The sequence below is a fragment of the Canis lupus genome, chromosome 9 (genome assembly GCF_003254725.2).
Source record: "Canis lupus dingo isolate Sandy chromosome 9, ASM325472v2, whole genome shotgun sequence".
NCBI classification, from domain to species: domain Eukaryota; kingdom Metazoa; phylum Chordata; class Mammalia; order Carnivora; family Canidae; genus Canis; species Canis lupus.
Genome location: NC_064251.1, coordinates 36,354,001 through 36,375,297, shown reverse-complemented (window position 1 = coordinate 36,375,297; position 21,297 = coordinate 36,354,001). Strand labels below are relative to the sequence as shown.

The 21,297-nt window shown below is 49.4% G+C and overlaps 1 protein-coding gene across 1 annotated transcript in view; it reads left to right on the top strand.

The window, feature by feature from the left end:
• Positions 1-20,611, top strand: part of TBX4 (T-box transcription factor 4) — a 34,785-nt gene extending 14,174 nt beyond the window's left edge. The window contains exons 5-9 of the mRNA XM_025440253.3: positions 450-597; positions 10,775-10,927; positions 11,910-11,998; positions 12,121-12,356; positions 14,897-20,611. Coding sequence (XP_025296038.3) covers positions 450-597; positions 10,775-10,927; positions 11,910-11,998; positions 12,121-12,356; positions 14,897-15,516 — 1,246 coding nt within the window. The 3' untranslated portion in view covers positions 15,517-20,611. The remainder of the gene's footprint in view (positions 1-449; positions 598-10,774; positions 10,928-11,909; positions 11,999-12,120; positions 12,357-14,896) is intronic.
• Positions 20,612-21,297: the final 686 nt, after the last annotated feature.

Genomic DNA, 21,297 nt, shown 5'->3' with positions numbered 1-21,297 from the left:
GCTACTTTTCCTAAGGCCATCCCCTTAGTACTCTGGCTGTCCCCAGAGCCCCAGACAGCACCCAAGGAGAGAGAGGGGCTGAACAAATTAGCCGCTAGTCAGGATGTGGGCTCCGCAGTGGGTGAGTGGTAGGATCAGCAGGGACTGGTCTCAGGAGGCAGGATTCAGGGGCCAGGTCCTGCCCAGGGCCATGTGTCTATTTCTTCTCTCTTTGGATTGCTTGATCATTCTGAGAGACAAAAGAGGTTCGGAATTGCTGCTGCTCCTCAGCACTCTCTCCTCTGACCCTCATGCCTACTCACAAAGTCCTAAATTGAGAGTATAGGATGAGCAGTGATTTTTTTTCCTTCAGGTTTATGGGGATTTGCTCTCAGAGGGGACAGGGAATCTGGGGCTTTTCCAGAACCCAGAGTAATCAACCGCCATGGTTCTGTTTGCTCTGTTGGCAGGATGGTGGCGGGGAAGGCTGAGCCTGCCATGCCAGGACGGCTCTATGTCCACCCCGATTCTCCTGCCACTGGGGCCCACTGGATGCGGCAGCTGGTCTCCTTCCAGAAGCTGAAGCTCACAAACAACCACCTGGACCCCTTTGGCCATGTAAGAGAGAGCCTGCCTGACCTTGAGAGCCAGTCCTGGTGCATCGCTGGGCGCAGGGTGGGGGATTGGGGGTGGGTGCTGGGTCGGGGTGGAGATATGGAGAATCCACTCTGGGGATCCAGCTCCAGGCTTTGGCACTTGCCGGGCTGGACTGGAAGGAGCAGGGGGTCTGAGTCCCACAGCTGTACATCCTTCTCCTCACACTTGCTGGCTGGGTAACTTTGGGCAAATTTCTTTCTTTCTTTCTTTCTTTCTTTCTTTCTTTCTTTCTTTCTTTCTTTCTTTCAGACTTATTTATTTATGATAGAGAGAGAGAGAGAGAGAGAGAGAGAGAGAGGCAGAGACACAGGCAGAGGGAGAAGCAGGCTCCATGCCAGGAGCCCGATGTGGGACTCGATCCCGGGACTCCAGGATCGCGCCCTGGGCCAAACGCAGGCGCTAAACTGGGGAACCCCTGAGCCACCCAGGGATCCCCCACTTTGGGAAAATTTCTTGGCCTCTATGAGCCTTAGTTTCCTCATCTAGAAAACTTTCATGGTTGCAAGAATTAACTAAGAGAATATGCATGAAGTACTATGCCCATGAGAGGCTCTAAATAAATGGCAGCTATGACAAGGATGATGATGATGGATCAAATCTCTCAGCTTCAGTTTCCCCAAATTTGGCCTTACTGGAGCCTAAGACAAGCTAACTTTCTTGGGAAAGAGTCACTGATGACTTCTGAAGCCTTTCTCTGGCCTGTGCCGTCTGCCCGGCCTGGCAGTCCCTGCCCTCTGGAAGGGAAGGCCTCGCTCTGGCTCCTGTGGCAGTTCCTTCCTGGCCATGCCTGGGACCTGGCTCTTACAGGAGAGACTCTGAAGCCCCAGGGATGCTGTTGCTGACGCCCCATCCAGGCTGCTGAGCCTCATTCTTTCCCCATCTGGCTCTGGCAGGCCCACAAAAAGCATTTTATGTGGAAATTTTTAGCTCAAGTGTGTGGCAAACTGAAGCCTGGGGACCTGGTATTATCCGCCAGGGCACAGGCCCTGCCTGTCTCCACTACCCACCATTACTCTGAAAGGATAGGGTGGGGTGTGGTGGAGCACGGGTGCCATAGAGCCTGCTGGATGCAGTTGCCCAGGCTGTACACGTAACACTCAGGGTGCAGATGGTGGTAGGGGAAACAAGGGTGGGGAGTGTGCAGGTACGTGCCTCTTTTATACCTGAAATCTATTTCTGGGGTGCTGTGTGCAGATCAGAATTCTGTGAATCATAGTTCCTCATGGAAAATGCTAGCAATGGTCATTTCTGATTGATTGGCATATAAGACAAGCAACTCTTAGTTCTCATTTCCTCAGAGTCCGTTTGGTTCTATTCCGAGTTAGTAATCTATAACCAAGCAACTAGGAGAAAGCTTAATTAACATAATTAACTCCCTCCTTTTCCATTTTGCAAGGAGCACAGGTTTTGCCCTGCAAGACAGGCAGGTGCTATCGGGTGTGTGGCAGAAAGGTGCAGCCCTAACCTTTCCCTGGGGGTGGAGACAAGCCACCAATCTAATGGGAAGGGTTGGCCAAGCCCTTCTTCCAGAGCTCAGGGCCTTTTCATGGAGGGACAGAAGGGCCTCTTACCGGGCACTCTCTTGGTGGAGACTTTGCTCCCAGTTGGCTCCTACCTGGCCTCCTCTGCTTGCCCAGGCCATGGCATTAACGTGGAAAGGTTAGCAAGGGTCTTTATGGTGGGATTTCAGGAACCTAGTTGGCAGGCACCTCTCTGCCCACAGCGGCACACATGGACCCCATGGGACAGACCACTGGGGTGAGCAGAGAGCTTGGCCAGAGCTGGATCCTTGAGTGAGTGGCCAAAATTACCTAAGGATCAAAGTTCTGGTGAGAAGTTTGGATGCATAGCTTGCTGTCATGATTCCCAGCTGCAGGGATGCCTCAGAGGACTCTCCTACCGCCCCCAACCCTGACCTTGGCAGAAAGTGGCAGGGGTGGGACTCAGGTGGTTGAAAACCTGGCCTTTTTCAAGAAGTGGGAGAGAGACCTGGGCTTGGTAGCCCAACAGATTTTTGCAGCCTGGCTTGCCTCTGTGGCTCTACTGGAGTCTGTAGGGGTTGGCAGTAATCCTGCATATAGTCTTGAGTCTGAACCAGTGGGGCTGCCTGAGAGGCTTGTGATGTTGTGGTGCCCCTGGCTCCACTTGCCATCCTGCCTGGAGCTCATGTATCCTTGGCAATAGGGATATTCCTCCTAGTAATCCAGCTTGCTCTCTAGAGGGTTGGGATGCAGAGCATCTTTCTTTTCCTCTATCGCTGCATCCACCCAACATGAGCAGCTTATTGGTTATAGCACACCGTGAATGGTGGCAGGACTCAGAGACAAGGTGATTGTCTCAGGGGCTGGGAGGAAAAGAGCCCTCTTGGACATACACCTGTGTCCAGTACAGAATTCTTTTGGCTTCTCCACCTGTCCTTCTGTACACAGGGCTTGAGCTGTCACATCTTCAACTATGTGGAACATCACTGGAGAAGGAGCAGCTTTTGGCCATACAGGCAAGGGCTGTGGAGCATGAACTGGATGTTCCTAGATAAGCCATGTGGACCATGGCTTTCTGCTCGTTGGCCTGCACTGAGGGAAGTGCTGAGCTCCTCATCACCCTGCCCAGCTTCTCAGGGCAGGAGCCTGGGAAAGAGCCAGCTCCTAATATGAGTCTGCCCCAAACAAGCCCCTCCTGCACTGTTCACCTCCACAGTTTCAGTTTTCCCTAAAATCTCCCAGACCTCGAGGAACTTTCTCAGGCAAATGACCTTTGGTCTTTTCCCTTTGGTCTCATAGTATCTTGGGGGTTTTAGCTGTTGCCTTTCATTTGCAGCCTTCCCCTGGGGAGAAGGGTCCAGGGTCCTGGCGAGGGCTTGGGCTTGGTAGTCGGTCCCCCGTATAGGGAACAGGGACCCCTCAGACCAGGGCCCCAGTTCAGCTCCACTCCTATTCTGCTGCCCACAGAACCTGCCCACCTCTTGCCTCCTACTTGCACCCCCTCCCACTCCTGGCAGGGTCCTGGGCCCAGGAATGGTGACATGGTAAGAGAAGCTGCTTCAGGAGATTGAGTAGGTAGGGCCTGCTGCCTCCAGCAGGACAGGGAGATGGCTGGGTCTTTTCTCCTCATCTGGAGGCAGGGAGCAGATGGCTGCAGTGGGGTGTGTCTCTGTGTCTGTGCGTGTGTTCTTGTGAGCAGAGAGATGGCCTTCACCACCTCTTGTGTCCCAGGGCTCCCAGATTGCTGGGGTGGAAGACCAGATTATGATTTCCGACATAGTGAGTAACTGTTCCAGAGGCTGACTTAGCTCCAGGCTGGGTGCGTGGGCCACAGCTCTTTGGTCACCAAGTGGCACAGTCCCCTCAGTGTGCCACTTCCTCCTGGGACCACATGCTCTTCACCTAGTTAGTTACCCCTGAGCTTTGGGGTCCAAGCTCAAATGTCACTTCTTTGGGGCAACAGTTCAGGGTCCCCCTTACATGCTCTCAGATCACCTTTCTGTCCTAGGACATACCACAGTTAGAATTTTATTTTTTTAACGATTTGTTCATTTATTTTAGAGGGGAGGGGCAGAGGAAGAGGGAGAGAGAATCCTAGGCAGACTCCCCTCTGAGTGCAGAGCCCGACCTGGGGCTTGATCCCAGCACCCTAAGATCACAACCTGAGCTGAAACCAAGAATCAGGATGCTTAACTGACTGCATCACTCAGAGCTCCTAGAATTTTATCCTTATTAATAAAATTTGGTTTTGAATAAGAAATACAGTCACATGATTTAAAAATAAATCAAGGAATAAATTAAAATGTGTGTAATGAACCATTTTTCTCCTCTGGTTCCCTATCCACCAGTTTCTTCTAATCCCTGCCACCAGAAACGACTGTTACTACTTTCATTTTGGCATTTCTTTTTGCATAGACGAGCAGAGTACAGAATCTCAGATCCTTTCTCTTATACACATAAGATAGCGTACAATAAATGCTTTTTGCAGCTTTCTTTGTCAACAGTATAAAATGGAGATCATCCCATTCCTGTAGAGCTTCCTCTAATTCCTTGTCTTATGGCCACATAGAATTTCATCATGCAATTGTTCCATAAATTATGTAGCTCATCCTTATTGGAGAAATTAAGAGGCCAATGTTTGCTCTTTCAGCTACACTTGTGTGTTATATCATTTTACGCCTGTGTCAAAGATCTTTGACGTGATCGTGACGAGTTGCTTGCTCAAAGGGATATTTGGCATTGTGGCTTGTGGTTTCGCCTTCCCTTGGAGTGTACTGATGTGTATTCCCACCACAGCTACTGTAGCCTCACCAACAGGTGGGAGAGACCTTGTGGACTTCTGCCCGGCTGATCGGCAAACTGTAGATACTGGTGGTAGTTTCAATTTGTATTTCCTTTATAATAAGTGAAGTTAGCATCTTTTTCCCCTTCTGTGAACTGCTGTCCTTATCAATTGCTCATTTTTCTCTCAGATTTTTGAACACTTATCAATTCTAGGAGCTTGTATACATTAGGAAGATTTAGCCTCTGTATGTGATAGGAGTTGCTCGTATGTTTTCCCTATTTGTCATTTGCCTGGATTTTGAGCAATTGAATGTCCTTACCCTTCTTTACTTATAAGGAAGATTTCTTATGTTTTCTTCTAGTATTTTATGGATTTATTTTTACATTTAAACCATTGATCCTTTTGGAATTTATTCTGGCATTCAATATGAGGTGTGAATCCAACTTTTTTTTTTTTTTTTTTTTCCTAAAGAGCTATCCAGTTGTCCTGACACCAATCATTGACCGATTCTCTTTCCTCCTGGCTTAGGATGCCTTATTTCTCTGCACTAAATCCTCATGTGAATTTGTGTCTGTTCATGTGCCAGGGCCTTAACTGTTGAAACTTCACGATAGGTTTTCGTGTCTGGCAGGGCTGGTCCCCCATCGCTCTTCTTTTGCAGAGTTTTCTTGGCGAGGCTTATCTATTTTTTCATATGGGCTTTAGAATCAGCTTATAGTATTGAAAAAGAAACTGATTTGTATTTTTACTACAATCGCTTGAAATTATAAATTTCCTTAGGGAGGATTGATAGGAATGCCTTTCTCTTTGTTGAAGTCTGCTTTTTGTCTTTCCAAAGTGTATCCAAGTGTTCTTCAGAAGGACCCACACATTTTCTGTTAGGTATTTCATCTTGTTCGTTACTATGACAAATGCAGTCTTCGTTCCAGTACATTTTCTCACTACTTACTTTTGCTTGAGTTTTGGATTCCTGAATGACTTACTCACTTGATAGGAAACCCCAAGGTTTTAAATCCCCATTGTGTCCTGGTGCCTGGCACTGTGTCTGGCATGGTGGATGCTGGTAAGCAGTAAGTGAATGAGAGAACCCACTGAAGAGGGTGGTATTTAAACAGAGAAGGCATGTCCTCCGCCAGGGGCTGACGTCCCTCCAAAGCTTATTCTGTCAACTTGTCAGGGGGTACCCAGAGCTACTGATCTCTCTCCCTCTTTTCTCCTCTTTTTCTCAGGGCATATGCTGTGCCCTGACAATGTGCCGAACCCTTGCCGATGTCCCTCCAACTCCAGATCATGTCTGGTGCTCCCCAGCCAGGTACATGTATGAGCTCAGGCTCAGAAATTAGTACCAATTCTAGCCCCGCCTTCCACTGGCTGTCTGAGGTTGGGCAAATGCCTTCACTTCCCTGAGCCACAGTCCCTCATAGGTGTTTGATGCGTCTCATAATAACGCCTACTTTATAGGGTTGCTGTAAAGAGTAATCATTTGATGTGTGTAGGCTCCTCAGCACAGGACCTGGCACATAGGCTATGCTCCGTAAACAATGCAGTGTCTGTGAGAGGAGGCAGAAAGGTTTCTGGGCCCTGGTTGCTGCCCTGGAAGTGAGGCCTTAGGCATATCTGGCCAAGGCCGTGCGGGTTGGCTAATGGGCTGCCCAACTCAGTTCTAGTTTGGATATTCTTTCAGCCAATCGCTTACCTTTCTGGTTCTCAATTTTTTCTTCTTTTTTCTGTAAACTGTGGATCCTGTGTCTGTCCTTACCTCTTTGCAGGACTGGAGAAGGATGATGAAGGTAGTCTTAGAAAGTAAAATTATGAGACAAGGGAAAAATCTGGTTTTGATATATGACAAAATGGACATTGGCCACACTTGTGTGGCTAGCATCCAGATACACTGTGTTCTGTGATGGACATTAGAGCCTGGTGAATCCTTGACTCTTACAGTGTTTGGTTGACACTTTATCATTAATTTCTGAGCATGTTGTTGAGAGCAGTGTGTGCTCTCTCCAGGGCCATCTGGAATCTTCTCAGGATTCTGTCTCCAACCAGCTATGTGTTCCTGGGCAAGTCACGTTCCCACTATAAGCCTCCTGTTCTTCATCTGTAAATTAAGAGGTTGGACTAGAATGATTTCTAAGGTCTGCCTCTCCATGTCCTAATGTTCTGTGATTCTAATACAGATAAATCTGGACCTCATTGACCAAGCACGCTATGGTGATCTCTCGAGGAGATGGATGTTTGGCGCTATCACAGTTGTTAAAATAGAACAGGCTTCTGAATTGTAGCCAGAACATAATGAATCCCATTTCTGTAAAACAATGATGGGACCAGTCATGTAGTGGGGTTTGTTGACGTGGCTGGTCCATTTGGCCCAACATCCTCTGCCACAAATATAAATGTAAGATTCTGGCAAAAGAGATTAATGTGGCGCCGGAGGAACTTCCGAGTAAAGCCAGGTGTGAGTCACAGAGTTGGTTTCACATTCTCCTGGGCTGTTGGGGCTGAGGCACCAGTTTCAATTTGCACTGGTTCAATGAGTGAGACTTTCTTCCAGACACCTGTCCAGGTTCCAGGCTGTCTGAGTTAGGAGAGGTGTTTGGGACCACTTCTTAATTGAAGGCTTCACTTAACAGATAGGGACCCCAATGCATGGAGAGAAGGAGCTTGCTTAAGACTTGCAGCTGGTGAGCAGAGACCCATAGAAGCTTGCTTCTGGATCCTTCCTAACTCCTCCGTGTCTGAGATTGCACTCCCCCAGTGGCTCCATCCTGCCCTTGTAGGTCTGGCACTTTTTTTCTTTCCGTTTTTTCCTGCCAGGCAGTCTGGTTCCCTCCCCTGGAAGGTGTGTTTGGCAATCTCACCACTTCAGTCAATGGAGAACCTTGTCTGATAGGCTAAGGAGTTTGGCCTTTAGCCCAGGGGGCAAGAGGGAACCATCAAAGGTGGCATTATTAATATAAGACATTTAGTGAGCTTTAAATGCTGGCAGGAATGGGGAGGCAAGAGGAGGAACTACAAAAGGCCCTGCTCTCAAGCAGTGATCAGTCTTCCTGGATGAACTGGAAGGTTCTAAGCAAGAGAGTGACCTGATCTGATGTGTAGGAGGTGACAATGGAGAGGAGGTAGATAGAGACAGGAGGGAGGTGGTCCTAAACCCAGAGAGAGATGACTGGGGGGCTGAATCAGGGCTGCATAGTGGGAATAGAGAGGCTTTTTTATCTTGAGGATGAAGTCACGGGACTTGGTCACTGACCAGACCTGGAGGTTGAGTGTCAGTGAGGAGCAGGGGAGCTGATGATACTCAGGGCTCTGGCCAGACTGATAACAGCCCAGGACTCCTCAGGTGGCAGAGGAGTGGGGTGGATGCCATCACTTGTCTGAAGGTGTCCTTAAGGGACAGCTCAGCCTCACTGTGCGGGGGCCTGGATCTTCCCGAGGCCCTGCAGTCCACTGTCTGTGCTCCTCCCGGCCCTAGGAGAGCTGGCATGAGCAGGAGCTAGTCCAGCCACTCCAGAGCTGCAACATATGAGTGCTCACAGAGAGGTGGTCTGTGCTCAAGTTTAAACTCTATTTTTAAAAAAATAAAAATAAAAATAAAACTCTATTTTTGACCTAAAAAATGCCTTAGAGGTCACCTTGTCTCTATTGAGTGAAGGAAGGTAGGAGAGTCAGGGACAGAGGGTTTGTGGTCATGGCCCAGGTCTTCCCACTCTTGTAGTCCTGCCTTGCACCTACTAGCTCCTGTCTTGGGATAAAGGAGGCCAGAGGTACTGAAGGAGTGAAAGATATTGCCCTTTCTCTTGAGGAGCTTATAATTTAATTGAAGGGACAAGAAGAACAGGAAGCCAGTAGGAAGCAGCCAATCACCTAGTAGACAATGCATGGGGAAGATGTTTCAGAATCAGGAGTTCAGAACAGGACTTAGTGATCTGGGAAGGCTTCATGGAAGAGTTGGGCCTTGAGATGATAACCCCAGAAGGTGAGAGGGAATGGGAAAGGAAGATCAAGCAGAAGGAACTGCATGTGAAAAGGCCCAGAGGTGAGACTCTGGGGACTTTTGGAGACATCTAGGCCACCTCCCAGGTGTTTAGTTTTCAGGTCTTCTGGGAACCTAGGTCCTGCAGCTGGGGGACAGTGTAGGGGGGACAGAGTAACCTAAAGGGACTGGGAGGCGTTTCCCAAGACCCATCCCTCTCCCTAGCCTCCTGGAAATGGATGTTCATTGAGGCCTCCCAAGGCCGAACTTGTGTGTCCACTCTGAGTTTTTTTACCTGGCAGGCTCCCAGTTGAGCAGTGGGTCCCCAGCTGCAGGACCTGGCATGGGGTTAGGGGTACCTGCCCTGAGAGGGTCCAGAGGTTTGTCACTGGGGATTGAAGGGGGCACGGCCAGTAGTAGGAGGCAGAGAAGCTAGCTCCTGCTGGATAGAATCACCCAGCCAAACCAAGGAGCCCAGGGAAGGTCAGAGGCCACAGCCCAGATCCTGATGCACCTACTCTGTAGCTGAGTCTGCACTCTGGGCTGTCTCTGTCCTGCGGGCATGCCAGACATGGGGCCTTCCCAGACTAAGGCTTCTGCCTTTGCTTGCCGTGGAAGGGCCTGGTCCTGTCCCTTCTTCTGGCCCTCTGATCACTCAGGGGTTTCATCTTGCACCAAACCTGGCCCTGGGAACTGGGAAGGGTGGGAACTAGCAGGACTAGCCAGGAAGGGGCACTCCTAGAAGGAAAGGGAGGAGAGACAGGAGCTCAGAGAGTAGTGGGGCTGGAGGGCCTAGCCTTGCCCCGCCAGGATAGGAGCCAAAGGGTTAACAAAAACAGCGGTGCTGATAAAATGCCCCAAATTCCTGGTCCTGCCTCCAATGGGGAGGGCGTCTGGCAAATGTCAACGATAAAAAATACATTTTAATGGCACATGATGCAGCCGCTACCGTGGGGCACAGCCGAATGAAGCAGGTTTGCAGCAGCAACTACTGTGTGTTATTCCAGGGGCTCCTCCGAGGCCAGGCCTCCTGGGCTCTTCTTGCCTGGTGGGGTGCCTCCCCAGGCCCAGCCATCCTCAAGGATTCATGGGTGTGTGGGGCCTCTGGCCTTCTCTGGCATTATTCCTAGAACTTTGCTCTCTCCTACCTTGGCACCTGGAACTCTAGCCCATGATGGAGGCTCCAGGCTGTGAGCTGCATCTAGCAGGTCTGAGGGCAGCTCAGTCTGGTGCATCTAGGTCTCCCCAGAACCCCTGCAGCAGGCCTCTGCAAATGTTGAGGCAGATGAAAAAAGCCCAAGTGGGATACTTTCCTCAGCTCCTCCCCCATTCTGCGTACCCTGGCAGGTATCTCTAGGAAAGGCAGGTCACAGGGCAGGCAGTGCAGAGAGAGGAGTGGGAGGAGCAGGGAAAAGAGGCAGCTGGAGTAGGAAACCTGAGGGAGATAAGTTATATATTGGGATGACATTTTACAAATACGAAAACGGAGGCTCAGAGAAGTCCAGTGATTTGTCTGAGATCATACAGCAGGTCCGTGACCTCCTCTGGACTTTTGCCTACAGTTTGGAATTCCACCTGCTACACTGAGCTGAGGTCACTTGGGCTTTTAAACCATTCAGTTCTCCATTACTGCCGTGAAACAACTATGCCATCGGGAAGGTCTTGGGGCCAGGCATTAGGTCTGGAGCAGAGAGGCTGAGTGGTGATCATCAGGTCTGAGCTGGGGCCCAAGAGCCTGCTTCTTCACTTGGGAGCATTAGCACCTTTCTGGCCTGTCCCAGAAGTCAGGCCCTGGAGCCTGGGCTTTTAGGAGAGTGAAAGCCAGCCCAAGGCCAGCTGACTGAGACCAGGCATAGAGGGTGGGGACCTGGAGCTCTGAAAGAGATCCTTCTCTTCCAGATCATCCTCAACTCCATGCACAAGTACCAGCCACGGCTACACATCGTGAAGGCTGATGAGAACAATGCTTTCGGCTCCAAAAACACAGCCTTCTGCACTCATGTGTTCCCAGAGACTTCCTTCATCTCTGTGACCTCCTACCAGAATCACAAGGTACAGCCACCTCCTCCGTGGCCCCCACCACTGACCCTGCCTGGCATTTCTGTGCCACTACAGAGGAGGCAGGAAGGGAAGCCTCCATGCAGTGAGTTGGAGGCACCCTGGATATCTGTATTGTCCCTCAGAGCAGTGAGAAAGCAACTGATGAGCAGGAAGAGAGAGCAGCCTCCCAAATCTCCAGTGCGAAGTAATTATGGGGAATGGACAAAGTTGAGAACTGTAAAAACCAAGAGTGTGGAGCTTGCCTTGTGGCTTGAATGTTAGGCTGTTTTGTTCTATAACTTTCTTCGCCCTGGTGGGATTTGAAGATCAGATTCTGGGCCTGCCAAGAAAGGGGAAATAATGGGGAAAGGAGCCTCAGGGCACTGTCAGCTGTGTGGGAGCCAGGAGACTGAGCCTTCTAGAAGCCCCTCCCAGGCTGTGGTCAGAGGGGTCCACACCCCCTCCCCAGCCTGACCACTCCAGATGGCCTCCAATCCCTGCACTGGCCACTCTCCCCTGTCTCTCCGCCTTTGACCATGCTACCCTTCTCGGGGCTTTTCACATCATGCACGTTGGGACTGGAAAGATGGGCTGGGGATATTGGGGAAGGGCCATAGGATATGGCACATTTGAGGCAAAAGAGTCAGATTTGCATTCAGTATGACCACTCAGAAGCTGATGTGGCAGATGCACTGGATGGGGTGACACAGATGGGAAGCTGTTGCAGGCACGCAGGCAGCACGGTGGTAGGAGAACAGGAGAGACAGTCAGAAGGTCTGTAGTAAGTAGGGTGGGTGAAAGCCGCAAGGAGCCAGACGTGAATGCTGCGCACAAGGAGGACCCAGCAAGACTGCCGGCTGGGCTGGCCAAGGGCTGGTGTGGGCAACTTCCTGAGACCCTGCCGCAGGCTCCACATGGGCCTGGGATGGGGGAGGGGGGCCAGAAGCCAGCCCAGTCCTCTACCCCAGCCACTCTGCGTGTCCTCTCCTGACAGATCACACAGCTGAAGATTGAGAACAACCCTTTTGCCAAGGGATTCCGGGGCAGTGACGACAGTGACCTGCGCGTGGCTCGGCTGCAGAGGTGGGGCTGCCTGGCCTGGGGTGGGGGTGGGGAGGAGCTCAGCCTGAGTTCCCACACACAGACTTGGCAACCCTCCGAGTATCTTTACTGTCTTCCTGTCGCTGTGCTCCCCACCTCTCCAGCAAAGAATATCCTGTGATCTCCAAAAGCATCATGAGACAGAGGCTCGTCTCCACCCAGCTCTCCGCCAAGCCCGATGTCAGCCCCCTGCATGGTGCCCACCAGGCGCTCCAGCACTACCAGTATGAGAATGGGGCTCACATGCAGTTTGCTGCGGCTGAGCCACAGGACCTTCCCCTCAACACCTTCCCAGCCCAGAGGGACTCCAGCCTCTTCTATCACTGCCTGAAAAGACGAGGTAGCGCTCTCCTAGTCCAGAAGCCCTAGAGGGTCAAACGAGGGATAAAGCTCTTCCTATAAACGCTCTCCACTATCCATGCGAACATGCATGGGTGCACACGTGTGTGAACATACATCTGTGCACGCATACACACACGCGCATGCGCACACCCCTAGTTATTTTGTGGCGTGGGAGAACAAGCCTGGAGGGTTAGGGACCGTGGCTAGGCTTAGTGCAGGGATGTTGATTCTTGATTTTATTTTATTTTTAAAGATTTTATTTATTTATCCATGACAGACACACACACAGAGAGAGGCAGAGACACAGGCAGAGGGAGAAGCAGGCTCCATGCAGGGAGCCTGACGCAGGACTCAATCCTGGGTCTCCAGGATCACGCCCTGAGCTGGAGGCGACACTAAACCGCTGAGCCACCCGGGCTGCCCTGATTCTTGATTTTAATGCAGTCTTTAGAGTCCTCACAGACAGCTCGTGTCCTTGATGTTCCCAGTCCCCCTCCCTGTTGGCACCCCTCTCCAGTGCCAGGTGTTGCTTTATAGCCACTGCTTGCAGAGCCTCCAGGTGTGGGCAGATCACCCAAAGTCAGGTGGGCTCTGTCTCTAAGCATAGGGGGAGGCTGAAGTCTTCATAGTCCAGAGGTTTTTGGATTGGGGCTGTCAGTTATCAAAGCAACCTCAATCCTAAAACAGGGATGACCCAGAGTCATGGGAACAGGCTTCTCACATCATCATACCAGGATCTGCAGAGGCTTCTTGAGAATAGAAATAAGTTATTGTGGGTGTAGATTGGGTTCCAGGAAGACAGGCAAAGAACTATTTTCTTTTTCTTTGAAGAAGAGGAGCCCTGAGCTGGGAACTGGAACATCTGTGCTCTGGTACCAGTCTCGGTTCCTCCATCTATAATACAGACAAATAGTGTTATACTAGAAGAATTTTCAAGGCCCCTGAAATTCTCTTGGGAATGAGTTTGGGAGGCTTTTCCTTAGAATCCAGAATGTTCTCTCCACCTAGCTCCTAGGGAGCAACTGGTGGAGCTCTGAGGATCCTCTGCTCCAGTCCTATCAGAACGAATGCCCTAGAGCAGGGGATGCTAAACCGTGGCCCTTGATCCAAATCTAGGCTGTTGTCTGGTTTTGTTTGGCCTGTGAGTCATAAAAAATGCTTTTACAATTTTTTAATAGTTGAAAAAAAAAAGGATGACGATTCATGATATGTAATATTAAATGAATTTCAAAATTTTAATATCCATAAGTCGAGTTTTATGGGAACACGGACATACACATTTGTTTACCTATTATCCGTGTCCACTTTCATGTGACAACAGCAGGGTCAAATGGCTGCAGAGGATTCCGTTGTGGCCCACAGAGCCTAAAATATTTACTATCTGGCCTTTTCCAGAAGTTTGCTCACTCCTGACCTAGAGTGACTGGGCCACTTTCCAAGTCCAAGAGCTTCATGATCTTGAGAGAAAGAAGGAATTTGGAGAGAAGATAGAGACGAGGGATGAGTAAGGGATGAGGAGAGAGCTGGTAAGAGAGAGAGGCAAGTTCCTCCTCTTTAGGGAAAGAGCTTCCAGTGGGGCAGAGGATAGAGGTGAATGTAGGTCCTCAAACTCCATCCACTCATCTCCCCAGCCCCTCCACCCTGTGCACACACACACAGCTCTCAGGATGAATCCCTAGAGAAAACAGAAGGAAGGAGGCCAAGTGAAGCAATTGGACAAGTGTTCTTAGATTTGTTGAGTGGACGGTTGCCAAGTCCTCAGGCCTGGGTCATCCCTGGGCCCCAGGGGAGGATGTGCCACTCCAGACAGTCAAGTTGTCATGGTTGAGGACGTTGAAAGACACACATATGTGGTTTGGGGCAGCTGATGTCATCTTTCCCCAAAGAGAGTATAAGCTTAGCCTTAAAAGTACAAGTCACCTTTTACTTATTATCAGCTCCATTTCTTAATTTGGTAAATACTGTTATGTTGGAATCTGTATAATAACAATCTGCTGGGACTTCATTGAACACATGGCTTCTAAAAGCAACAGGAACGTGCCTGCGAGTAGCTTTGGCTAGCTAAGGCCTTCCTGGGAGCTGAGGATTAAGGCAGAAACATTGTGGCTTTAATTTTCTGGCTAATTCAGACAGATGTGGCCTCTGGGCCTGGTTTGGTCTGGCAATTGCCTCCACTTTCCTTGGCTGGGGTGGGCCCAGCCTAAGAATGCCAGTGCACATTAAGGCCTCTTCCCAGCCCCAAGAGTCAGGGTGGCAAAGGATGAAAGCTATATGCCGCTTGGGTAACCACATCACTCAGTGTCCACTGATGTGGTGTCCCCTGTGGCCTTTGAGCAGGGTCCACACTCTGACCACTTCTTGGCTGCTGCCACCTTATAAAAGCTGTAGCTGATTAAAATGACTCTGGGAGTGCCATGGCCACACGGGTCCAGGGCAAGCCCCGAATGACAATGCAGGATTGTTTTGGCATCCCAGAGGGGTATCATGGGTCCCAGGCTGGTGGAAATGGCTCTTCCTGAAGGTTTCTTTGTCTCCCAGCAGACAGTGCCCGCCATCTGGACTTACCCTGCAAGCGATCCTATCTGGAAGCTCCCCCTGCAGTGGGAGAGGATCATTATTTCCGCTCTCCCCCTCCCTACGACCAACAGATGTTGAGCCCCTCCTACTGCAGTGAGGTGACCCCGAGGGAAGCCTGTATGTATTCGGGTTCAGGGCCTGAGATTACTGGGGTGTCTGGAGTGGACGACTTGCCCCCGCCCCCACTGAGCTGTAACATGTGGACGTCTGTCTCACCGTACACAAGCTACAGCGTTCAGACGATGGAGACTGTGCCTTACCAGTCCTTCCCAACGCACTTCACCGCCACCACTATGATGCCTCGGCTGCCCGCGATCTCCGCTCCGAGCTCCCAGCCTCCAGGGAACAGCCACTTCAGTGTCTACACCCAGCTCTCCCAGTCTCAGGTCCGGGAGCGGGGGCCCACCACCTCCTTCCAGAGGGAGCGCGGCCTCCCCTCTGTGTGTGAGAGGAAGCCCCCCTCTCCGCACCTGAATGCCGCCAACGAGTTCCTCTACTCTCAGAGCTTCTCCTTGTCCCGGGAAGCTTCCTTACAGTATCATTCAGGAATGGGAACTGTAGAGAACTGGACTGACGGATGACTTCCATGTCCCCGGACAGCCCCAGGACCATGTTAATCCAGTGTTAACCTCTGTGGGTGGCCTGCGCTACCAGAAACACAGGAAGGTATTTCAAAGGGTAGGGTGTATGCGTGTGTGTATGTGTGTGTGCGTCTGTGTGTGCACGTGTGCGTGCCCACACTTGGAGAGCATTCACCTTCTGACCTACAGTTGAGGCCACGACAAGGGAAAAAAAAACAACCCACAATTATCTAAGAAGCAATTTTTGCTGCAGGACCTGGGTCCACTGTTATCTCACATCTCTTGATATGTGCATGGATGGGACAGGAGTGGAGAGTTCATGTGAGTTCTTTAAAGGTTTTGATAATATAATCTTTGATTTTCTCAGGGGCCAGGTGGTGAGGTCTCTCTCATAGGGAAGGTTGTGGGGAGATTCTCATTGCTGGGGTGGGAGGGCTCTGTGTACATCTTAGAGTTCCTGGCCTTTGGTTAGCAAGAGAAGCTGCAAATCTTGTTTGGGGAGCAGGAGGCCCACTCTTTTGGCTTCTGGAGATTCTGTGAGACTACCCGAGACATGCGCTCAGCTAAGCCACAAAGTGCACCCTGAGAGTAGAGCTGACTGCTCAGTTCTGAGGTCTGAGGGATGACTTTCAGAGAAGGTCATGTGCTAAGTGCCACCTGATGGGTATTAAAAAATGTTTTTTCCTTCGAGAGGAGGGAAGATGCAACCAATAGCATCTCTGTCATCATTCAGGTTTTCTTATACAGTACAAAGTCCTTCCCCTCAGTCCCCAATGTCCAGTCTCTCTCTCATGTACAAGACTCGGCCTCTCAGGCACCATCTGCATCCTATGACTGGCAATTACGAGACACACTTCACCTGGCAACGTCCCCAAGAGACCACATTGGAGCTGCTGCCAGGCAGAGCCTGTTCTGCTCCCAGAAAATCCTCGCCTCTGGAGCAAGAAAGCCCAACAGAAATAAAAACAAGAATTGAGAAAACATTCATTTCTTCCAGTAAATTCAGCCAGTGAGCTCAGAGAAGCAAGGATAACTCTCCAGTGAGGTGGATCATGTAGTCCCTAATCCAGCTCTTTAGCATTGAACATCACCAGACCATCCATGGGGCTGGTGTGAACTCTGTAATCAAATTTGGGAAATCACTAAACTCTTTGCATGCTGAATAGCTATTTATATATTATATAAATAAATAAATAAATATATATATATATTTCTCTCTCTCTCTCACAAATGCAGGCCACATGTCAAATTCAGCTTTGCTTTTTACAAATGAATAAACAATAAAATGAATGCTGGAGGGGGTATTTGGAAAGACATCTATTTAAGTTTTTATTACACATTTGATGTTAAAAACTAAGAATGTTTAGATAAAAACATATTAAGTAAATAATAAATATATATATATAAATATAAATATATATATAAACACACACACACAGACACCACAGACTAAACTTTATTAGAAGACACGATAGCCAACAGGGGATATGGAACTTCAAGTGTTTTGTTATATAGCGTGGACATTCTATTTTACGTATCGGAACATAAAGCCATTTTACAACTGTGAAGTGTGTGGATGCTCTTTACTATTGACTTGTCATTTCTTGGCTCAGCAATGGTCTCAGCCTCCCTTTTGCTGGTATTTTTTCTGTGCCTCTGAGCATTTATACCATGGAGCCTCTGAGCCTAGAGTGAAGGAATTTAGAGCCAACAGAACAATCGTAACTTTGATGGCCTGCTATTCCTCAGATGATGGGTCTGGATTCTGGGACCCACAAAGACCCCAGGAGGCCAAGACAGGAAGCACACAAGAATCTGTCACTGTGTAATAGTCAACACACAACCTGGTAGTTTGAAGGAAGTGGTCTTATGAACAGGGAATTCTTGGTGGGATTTGTGCAGCTTCTTCTGACAAGGAACTGAAGAGCAGGTTGGAGTGAGAAGCTGGGGCTTCCTGGAGCAGTCAGATGTATGAGCTCATCAACCTCCTGCACCCCAGAGAAAGGAATCAAGTCCTTGCAGAGACCTCTGCTTCCTACTCCTCAGCCAGATCCCTAAAGCTTGGCCACAAGATAGAGTGGGAAGAAGGGAGATGAAATTCAGTCCAGGTTCACCCTATTAAATTAGAAGGGAAACTGGTGTTGGAAGGTGTGTCGGGTCCTCCTCCTTATAACCCCTTGCCTCTTGCTCCTTCCCTCATGGCTCCTCTTCCTGAGCTGCTCATTGTCGTCCACTGTCTCCATAGCTAGCTGGTCTGAGAAGTCACAAGAAGAGGAGACAAGGATATAGGTGTTCTTTAAACCCTCTTCTTCATCAGGATGAAGATGAGGTATCCTGCTGGGTAAAAAGTCAACCTTGTCATCTGTTTCTCCCAGGTCACCGCCCTGAATCTTTAGGGTGGCTCTCTGCATTAAACTTCTTCCTGTGGAAGGAGGCCAAGCTTCTCTTTCTTTGGCTGTTGGATCCCATCTTGGGCTGGTTGGTCACAGAGAAAAACTTAACTGAACCTGGCTTAGGGGGCAAGGGAAGGGGTGGACTCTTCCTAACTCATGCCTGCTCTGCTCTTTTCCTTCTGGCTTTAGACTGCATTCTGGGATACTCCACGCTTCCAGAACCCCAGACAGAGGACTGGGAGCTAGATGTGGGTTCCCAGGCTCTCTGCAGACACACAGTTGTCTGAGTCCAAGGTAAAGAAAGCTGTCTCTCAAGGAACATTCTGCCTCTAGGCAGCCCATACCTTCCTCCTAGTCTTCTGGGAAGCATGAGATCCTTGGGCTTCCCCACCTGGGCATGGCTGGAGAGCAGGGCCTGCAGTGGGATTTGTGAAACTTTCCTGCCCCTCTGAATCAACAAGTCAATAAAAAGGGGGCACATGGGATACCCTGGAACAAAGGGCACCATTCAGTAGAGCCAACAGGTCATACATCATCGGGCCAGAAACCTGCCACATGAAAAGTGTCTGCTTCTCCAGTGCCCTGCCTGGGAAGGGGAAAGAAAAAAAAAAAAAAAAAAAAAACCTGATGAATATTCAGCTGTGAAGCCATAGACAGGCAGCTCCCCCAGGGCTCTGCTCTCCAGCCTAGGGCCTGCCACTGGGGAAAACGGGGGCTAGGCTCTCAGTGGCAGCTCGGCTACCCAACTGCCCTCCAACAACAGAAGAACCTGGAACAACAAAAGGGAAAAGGAGAGAGAAGAGAAGCTGGGTCAGACTGACAAATTGTTAAAAAACCAAACCAACTTCCAGTCTTGGCTGGGCCTCAGGGGGTCAAGAGGCCTTGGCTCGCCCCACTAATGGAGCCTGCTGGAGAAGTAGCAGCCCCAGCCTTGCAGTGTCTTATCTTACAACATAAAATTAAAACCCACTTAAAAGGCCGGAGGGCATGTTAACATTCCCCCTGCTGTCTAATTGAAGTAGTTCCCAGTGCAAAGGATTTCACTTGAAAGATGTCCCCCTCTGAGCCCCAGTTCTCCCACTTGGCAGGCAGGGGAAGGGATAGGGAGGGAGCGACTGTCATTTCAAAAGACCAGCACGGAGCTCTGGCAGGAAAAACATGGTTCTGTTTGCTGTCCCCACCCAGGCAGCAGGTGGCGACAGCAAAGGTTAGGACAGGCTGGGTTGTTTTGTATTTTTTAAAAATTTACAAATTCATTAGCAGCTATGTCAGCAGAGGCCAGACTCCTGACAAGAAGCCCGGTAATGATTCAAATATGGCCAGCCCAGCAGCTAAACCTGGCAGTTCCCGAGGCCAAGGGATTTCTATTCCATCCCCCAGCAACGCCCTGCTCCCTCCTATGCAAATATATTGCAGGTCTCCAAGGCATACGGAATCAATCAGGGACATCCTGTAAAGGTGATGAACTTGCACTGGCCATCTCAAGTAATGGGAACCAGTCAGCCTGCAGCCGGCTGGGACCCAAAGCCAAGGTGACAGCTATTAAGCAATTGTGTGCAGAACAAAATGGCAAAGGGGCCGGGCAATCAATTCAATTTCAATGGGCAACCCTAGCAACTGCAGCGTCTGTCGTCTGTCGCAGCTGATTAGAGAGGCCGGCAGGAGCTTTCAGTGAGAGCCCATCAGAGATCAGAAACAGGCCCGGGATGAAAAGGGAAAGAACTGTCTCCTGAGAAGCAGGCGATGAAGGACTCTGTTTTATGTGACTGTGTTCTTCTTTCTCTCCTTGAAGAAAGAGTAGAAAAAAAGCAAGCAGTTTGGAGATTAGATAGTTTTCTTTTCAGCCATTTATCATTATGAAGGAAAGTAGACAGGGCAGGGGCAGAAAAATCTCCAGTGGGATTTCTGCGAAGTCTCACTAAGAAGGACCAGGTTTACACTTTGCAGCTCAAACAGCCCCTGCTCATTACCACAGCCTGACGGGGTCTGCAGAGCGTCCAGAGTCCCTCTTCGCTAACAAGGGCAAACAGGTCCCAGTGCTCTGAGGATCACAGAAATTCTCCTACAGAAACCCCAAACCACCAAATTGTATCATTTGTGAAAATTAAAGCCTGAGTTGGGATAATGGGGAGAGGAGGAGAGTGGGGAAGGAAGAGATGAGGCATAGTTGTGCACAGGCCCAGCCGAGAAGACCCCAGCGGCAGCCCCCCACTTCCCCGGGGCCCAGAGCGGGGCAGGAGGGGCCCTGGCTGTGTCTGCCCCAGGGTCAGCGCTGACCTCAGTCTGCTGGTGGACCTTGGCAGCTGGCTTAAAAATTGTAGGCTTGTGTTTGGTTCTTGGGCAGGGGGTGAGGGGAGGCCAAGCAAGGGCACTGGCAGGCACAGAAGCATGACAGAGACCAGCTCTGGGGCTGAGGAGGGGACACGGGGCTTGGGAGCAGATGGCAAGGGATGCAGAACAGGAAGGAGAGGGCCTTCCTGGAGCCCAGGGTGGGAAAGAAGCTTCTGAGGTAGAGTGGGTAGTGAAAGAAGGGCTGATTTGGAAATGGAGAGCCTTGGGTGCCTGCCACCAGCTCCTTCTTAAGAGAATTACAAATGGATAATGAACTTGAACAAAGCTAACCTCACTAATAATCTGAAATGCAAATCAAAATGATAAAACACAACTTTTATCTAACAAATTAATAAACATTTAAGAAAAGATGTGGGGAGTGCCTCTCAATTATTGCTAGTGGGAATAGATTGTTACAGTCTTTCTAGAAAAAGCAATTTGGTAACTTGGACAAAGACTCTAAAAGTGTTCGCATCCTAAAGAAAATAACCAGAAATGTGGACACAGCTTAATGCTTTATAATGTTCATTATAAACATTATTTTAATAGCCCAAAATTGGCAGAAAGTAAATTATGGTTAAATAAATTATGATATACTCATATTCTGGACTATGATGTAGTCATTGAAATTATATTTACAAAGTGTGTTTAATGACCAGGGAACTGATTTAATACTAAATGAAAAAAGAAGATCATAACATAGAGTATGATCTCAAGAATATTTGGGAATGAAAAAAACATATTAGTGCAGCCAAACTACAGATCATTAAATAGCAATCAACAAAAGAATGAAATATATAAATATATAGCACCATGATATATTACGTGAAAAAAAATATTCTAAGTAATAGGCATGGTTTCCCATTTGTGTGAAATACAAATGTCTGTGTGTGCATATATGTGTGCATGGTGTGTGTATATTCTGTGTGTGTGTGTGTGTGTGTGTGTGATGTGTGAGCCTGTGACATGTGCTTGTGTGTGTGTGGTAGGGGCTAAGAGATTTAGAGGTACTTTTTTTCTGATAGCTCCCCCGTATATCTCTGTTTTATTTGCCCTG